This window comes from Perna viridis, chromosome 3, assembly GCF_037379345.1.
Source record: "Perna viridis isolate PV_CMFRI_1.1 ecotype Kerala chromosome 3, ASM3737934v1, whole genome shotgun sequence".
NCBI classification, from domain to species: domain Eukaryota; kingdom Metazoa; phylum Mollusca; class Bivalvia; order Mytilida; family Mytilidae; genus Perna; species Perna viridis.
This window is the reverse complement of record NC_142447.1, coordinates 18747945-18755098: the sequence shown is the minus strand read 5'-3', so window position 1 is coordinate 18755098 and position 7154 is coordinate 18747945. Positions and strand designations below refer to the sequence as shown.

At 32.8% G+C, this 7154-nt stretch overlaps 1 protein-coding gene across 1 annotated transcript; it reads right to left on the bottom strand.

Moving 5' to 3' along the window:
- Positions 1-258: 258 nt before the first annotated feature.
- On the bottom strand, positions 259-2560 carry LOC148621311 (uncharacterized). The gene is made up of 3 exons (XM_088573986.1): positions 2438-2560; positions 1864-1990; positions 259-431 (listed from the first exon to the last, which is right to left on the bottom strand). Exons 1-3 carry the CDS (start codon positions 2517-2519, stop codon positions 314-316), a joined length of 327 nt encoding a protein of 108 aa, XP_088430112.1. The 5' UTR covers positions 2520-2560; the 3' UTR covers positions 259-313.
- Positions 2561-7154: the final 4594 nt, after the last annotated feature.

Below are 7154 nucleotides of genomic sequence, written 5' to 3'. Positions count from 1 at the left end.
ATATTATTATTGTTATTATTATGTTTCCCAAACGAAGTGGGGAAATTGTTTTTAATCGGTTTATTCTTATTTTACTATTCTTGTTTCCGGCCAATGCTTCGTCCATGCGATTCATCCGAAACGCTACCAAACTTGGTAAAAACAAACGTCACCGTATTTTTATTTTTGTCTCAGTTTAGTTTGTTTCTTCTTCCCTGTCACTCTGATTTGAATATTGTTCTATTTTCTGTTCTTTCATTCCTAATAGATAAGTACAAGTGAAGGTTGATAATCTTTATTGTATCAACTATAACTCTGTAGTATTTTGGTTACTCTATCCATAGTACGTTGGACATTTCACAGCCTCGTTGTCTTTTCTCACCAGTATAGGTTTGCAAAATTTATAGATTACTTTACATTTGTCCGGAATTTTTGTCGGCGTCTTAAATAATCTATAAACATACAAAATATTATTTAACTAGTTGACTAGTTATATTTAAAAAGTACAAACAGTGTATGTTTGTTTTGTCCTACAGAAATTATGAAACAGCGATTTGGGCCGTGGGTTCTAAAACGAATTAAATACATTTTTGAAATAATATTAGATTATTTAATATTTTTTTCAACGAAAGGGAGTTTCTCGTGCTTATCTCGTAGAGCAGAGATGATCATGGGAAACTCCCGCGAGTTGAAAAAATATTTAATAATCTGTTTATCGCTGTTTTGCTGAATTGTCAGGTATTAGTTTTCTTTTATTTTCAGTTTTCTTGACCTAAATATGTATGTTTTATAAGCGCTGCAAAATTTTCTTTTGGGACTATTTTTCAGCGACGTGCTACGTGACGTCGCGTATGTTGTGCAGCTGTGATACACATTTTGTTTTAAAAAATCGGATAACTCTGACGATCGCGTTAAAAATTTGTGGAATAATTTTGGGATTTATTCATTCTAATAGGGTAAGTTACTGTATTTTATCATTTCCCATTGTAGACTAAAAAAAATTGCCACAAATAAGCCTTTATTTCATACGCAGTATACTAACAGACGGTTATTTTGGTCGTCAAATATTCCTACGCTGTTGCTTGTATGTCACACGGGGACATAAAAATCGGCGATAATTTTCATTCTCACTCGACTGGCGTGAGATTGAAAATTATCGTATAGCAAGATCAAAGGGATTTTAAACAAAATAGCGATAATTCCTATTCACCCTAGAGGTTCTGACATTGAAAAGTATGTCAATTTAAGCGATTTTTCGGGGTAGGGGTACATTTTTTTTCATTTTACCGCAAATCCCTGTCTTACCGCAACTTTCTTGGTATTATTGTAAAGCTGGGGCGTTGGACTACATGATGATACATATAAATTTCAGTTTACTTCGTTCTGTAGAAAGTAGAAGTTCGTAGAATCAAACAACTTTTAAAATAGATTTTTGCCTCAACGAGGTATAAAAAGTAGCCAAAAAGTACAAAAATGCTTCAATTTATTTTTTGCCCCCAAAAAAAAGAGATTCGTAAATGGGAGGCATAAGGGTTCCTGAAAATCATATTTTGGTTGATTAGTGGGGGTACAAGGGGGGATTAGCCCACGTACTATGTTGCATGAACACCCCGACATATCCTGTTTCTAACATCACAACAATTCAGATTTTGTCAGACTTCAGTAAATGTTAAAATTATGTGGTATTAGTACTTGTTGGGGTTTTCAAGAGAAACAGGAATTTAACCATAACAGTTTTCATGCCTACAGTTCCTATTTTGATCTCAAGTAATGTTCTAACAACGGAAAAATAATGTCCGATTACAAAAGTTAATTATACAAGAATGAAAAAGTATTATGTGTCCATGCTAGATAATATAAATTGCTGTAGAAATGAGTACTTACGGACAACAGGTTGCCCCTTTTGCTTCACATAAACATCGTTCACAATAAGGTGCCATAACTGATACCGCAACTCCAAAGTTTGGAATGGTATACGCTATTTTTGGCATCGGACATCCCTTTATGTTATCTAAAAGTATTAACACGTTACATGTATGTAGTTTTACTTTTTTATAAGTATACTCTTCAAATGTAAAAAAAGGCCTGTAATCTACGAAATGTTTAAACAAAAATCAATTTAAAAAAAAAAACAATACAATAAACTTAGAATATTCTGAACTCCTATGAGACCTCTGGTCACAATCTTTACATTTATTGACGTCACAAATAGTTTAGATTATTCTCAAACTTTAGTAGCAATTTTTCATATTTTGTAGTCCCGTAGAGAGAACTAATATGTAGAATTTCATGGTGAATTTCAAGAAAACAATGATACATTCCAATAATAGAAAAACATCTTCAGATTTAAAAAAAAAAAGTACTTGTATAAATTATTACCAAGCAATTATACTTTTTTAATGTATGACGTAAGAGTGCATGAGAATAAAACAAAAAAGTTGATAAAATGTTTCCTTACAAGGTCTTGGTATTACACGACAGGCACCATAACATTGATTAACAATGACCAACAAGACAAGCAAACATCCAAGCCTTTTCATGATCGGAGTAGGTCCTAAAGATTTCTCCAAAATGAAGTTTTTAAATAACTACTTCCTTAATTTTTATTACGCAAAAGGTATTATTGTCAACATACAAACAAGACAATTACAATCAGAAACAAGGGAATAACAAAAAAATATTCCAATTTGTGCTTTATTCTACATGCAGTATAAAGAGTATACTACTTAAAACATATAGAAACAGGACTAATCATACAAACAAGCAGAAAATAACACTATCTTATTGCTAATTTTTCTCTTGTTTCATTTGTTAGTATATGCAAATATCAAACGTGAAGATTTAATGAAAATGTATGGACGTACTCACCTTGAAATGTGCAAAATATGCAGCAGTGAGGAAAACAAAGTGTTCCTGTCACGTAAGCTAACACCATTTCCTGAAACAAACTATGTTTCAAGGACACGTGAAATAATACCACTATTTCAAAGTATCACGTACTATAATGTAAAAATATGTAAAACTGTTGAGTAGTTTAAACAAAAAAACATATTTTCCTTTCTGTTTTTTTCCATTGAAAAGTTTGATAGACATAATTCATTTAAATTGATACAGAAAAAACTATGAAGAACAATTCATCTGGAACAGGGTTTTATGTTTCTACAAGAAATACGTTATCAATATGTATATACTCTTCATCACGAACTCATGGATCGTTAAGATGTATCCATCTGACCCATGGTAACTGAATTGCTCATCGTGTCATGGCTTCCTTTCCCCTTTCGTCCACTCCGGACATGACACTTTATGGGCAAATCTGCGATTGTTTGTAGAACAACAGAGGACGCTTTCCAAACCAGTGCACTTGGTGCATTTGTTTTTGTTTTGTTTTGTTTTGTTTTGTTTTGTTTTTTTGTTTTGTTTTGTTTGTTTGTTTGTTTGTTTGTTTGTTTTTGTTTTTTATATTTTTCTTTTCTTTCAGACGGACGTTATGATTTAACTTGTTAAAATTTCAGATTGAGTGACTTGATATGGTTTTGGTCGACCATATATATTTGTATGGTTGAAACCAAGAATATTTGTTATATTTGTTTGGGGTTTGTTTTGTGTTTTTTGTTTTGTTTTGTTTTGTTTTATTATTATTATTATTATTATTATTATTATTATTATTATTATTATTATTATTATTGTTGTTGTTGTTTTGTTTTTGCTTGTAATAGAGCGTGAAGTCCGAAACTCATATATAAAGCCAAAACAATTTAATTGAAGTTGGAAGAAACAGTCAATATTTTTTACTTCGCATTAAAGAGAGCATATTTTAGGTAAAATATATTTGTATTTGATATTAGATATTGTAATGTCACAAAAAACATTATGCTGATGAGAATTGATAGTTGAATTGGAACAAAACGTGTAACTTCATAAAGGGTTTTATTTGGAAATTTTAAACGACTCCCTAGTCGATCTTTACATTTTGGTCAATAGAACGGTTTGTAACCTCTAACTGAAATACGTGTACAGCATACCGAAATTTACAATTTTTATATGATTGGTATCTTTTGTATTGATTGTGTTTTAGAGCTTTTGTCAGATCTTATCTGCATTACTGGACGGAAGGATTTAACCAATCGATTAGATCCTGCTTTGTACTAGTTCGACAGGCAGAACCGGATGTTTGTCTAAGCTCAAAGATGCATGCAAGCGCCAAGAGTTAGGCATGTCACCCACTGCAACCCATTATTTAGACTTCTATCCTACTTAGCCAGTCGTAACTCTCAACAAATGCATGCTAGGCGGAGAAGCAGTGAGTACCGTGACTACCATTTTCTAAGATTTTTGTTTTACTAGGCTAGGGATCAAAGCTAGACCTCCTGCACTCAAACCAAGCACTCTACTCAGAGGCCACTGAGTTGTATTGACGCAATTTGTATAATTCCGAGAATCTTTGTTCTTAATGTCAAGGACCCAGAACGTATGATCTTGAACGAATTTAATGTAGGTATTTAATTTGTAACTGGCTAAATAATCAATAAGCTGTGATGAACATTGTTGTTACTATATTTGAATGTCATTACTTAACATCTGCAACAGATTGCGATTTCATAAAAGTACTTGTTCTTAATGGTCTGGTTGGTAATCCATGACTTGAATCTTGAATGCAGCAGATATTATGTTCGACTCCCCTTGCGTCTTACTAATGCTCATGATAGTCTTTTGACAAGACATGTTTGTTCAATACATGTATTTTGCTAATGCTTTAGATATTGGTGTGACCTCTTGTTTTCCCGTTCTTCAGTTGTATTTTTTTTTTGGTGGAGTCGTTACATTGTATATGTAGATGGTCTTTGTTTGCTGTTTTCACGTTCAAGACAAGAATTTGTATTTTGGCGTATTTGAATTATCCATGATCTGATGATGGTTCGGTATTTTTGGTAATATTTTGCATACAATTTACCATAAATGCAAATAATTGTTACAGTGGAGCTGTGTTTTATCAGAACCTAGATTATTGAATTTTAATACAACTTTTTTTTTTAATCCTGTCGTTGCTGAACGTGTTAAATGTGACTACAATGGATGATAGCTTTAAAATTCTTCCCGACGTCAACAAATTATGCAATTAAATTCTGTAATTTCGTTTTCTTATTTTATTTTATTACACCTTCAGGTATTTTTAACACCTTCTAGTATGACTAACAGAAAAAAAAAGTAATATCGGCAAAAACAAGCGAAACATAAAGATAAAGGCAAACAAGACGTCACACAAAAAACTGGGAGTGATATTAGGTGCCCTGGAAGGGTAAGCATGCCCTGCTCCACCAGTGGCACCCGCCATATTGCAGGTCAGTATAATCCGGTAACAACAAATAATGAAATTCCGCGACACGTGTCAAATGACAATTAAGAATTTTCCAAACTTTTGTTTCCATATAAGGAAACAAAATTGTATATTTTTTCCTATTTTCAAACATTAGCATGTGTCGATGACATAAATTCGATGAACTAAGTTCTGTGTACGAAAATTTTAGTGTGTGGTATATTTTTATGGTATTTGACATTGAAACCTGATTTAATGCAAAAAATGTATATAGATGACAATGTGTTTGCAAACTACAGTTCACAAAAGATTTATATTTACACATTCAGTAATACACTCCTTGAGACCTTTAGGTTTCCCACACGCACGATACCTAAACGCACGCTAAACGCTCACCAAACGAACGATAAACAAGGAGGTGGACCTAGGGTAAGGGACACAACTCATACTAATCATTGGAACGTTTGCATTCAGCCTTTTACATCAATCTCACGTCAGCATCAAAATAACTTGGTCTGATTTCATTCTGTTTCAAATGAAAGCTTGAAAGACTTTAGTAAAATTGAATGTGATACAAACATATCACAGACTTCATGAGTTATGTCCCTTACCCTAGGTCTACCTCCTTAAACGAACTTCCTATCGTGTGTTTATACGCACGATAAACGAACGCTACCGGCGTTTTATCACTTCTTCGAGAAAATGTGGAGTATATTCTAGTAACACTATTGAATGCAGATTAAAGTATATAGTAAACTGTATTTCAGGCAGAGTCAACTGGTGGCATATCGTCAATTTAATGTGTATGTTGGGTACGGAAAGGGCAACTACTTGGAAAAAAGAACATGCGTTGCCAAGTGCGTCCGGAAACCAGTTTCCATCACTAGATGGTTTTATATGAGGGATTCAATCAGTATGAAAGTGACAGCTCTGACTCTAATTTTGTTTTAGTCCCTGTTACTATTAGTACATTATATGTTCTATGAGATTAAAGTAGATACTGGAAGATGTTAATTTATTTTTTTACTAAAATCTGTATTGACATATCTATATCATACATGTAATAAAGTATGTTTATGTCTCAACCTTTATGCACATTTTCCATTTATCGTGAACTTTCTTTATTTGCCATCCGGGCTTACCAATAATTAAGACGGTGAGTAGGTAATGGAAATACGACCGGTCCGTCATGTTGTGTGTGTGTCTGTTCTGAAGATGATAACACATTCGATCTTTTCTCCATCAAGCCCGTAATGTATAAGGATGTATTGGTGGAAGTGGAAATCAAGAAAACCAAGATTTGAAAAAAGAAAAAAAAACAATAATAACGACCTCGCAAAAGAAATAGACAAAAACCTACTTTTTATAAACGAGATGTAAAAACTATTTTTTCTTAAAGGCTACCTCAAAAATTCATATATACAAACAATAATTTGAAGAATTTAAGGCATGTATTTCTGAAAATCGTGTACACATGTATTTAATTCTTCTAATTCTTGGAAGGTTATTTTTCCCACTATTTCTAGTCTCCATTATTTCCTATGTTAAATTCAGCTATTTATAAGGCTAAAAAATTGTTACAACAGTATAGATGGTTCTAGAGGGGGTTTCATTATGGTTGTCACCCTTTACCTTAACTGTCATATATCAACAAACCTTATACGCCTTCTAAGAAAGAAGGTAAAGTGACAGGTGCAGAAATCGCTGCTTTCATTCAGTTTTCAGATGACACCAAGTTTGTATACCTCTACTAAACTAGGAGAATGATATGGTGCAACAATTGGACTACTTTGTATCATTACTAACTACTTTCTTGTGCAGCCGACTGGTTTCCAAAAAGGGGTATTATACGTTTATT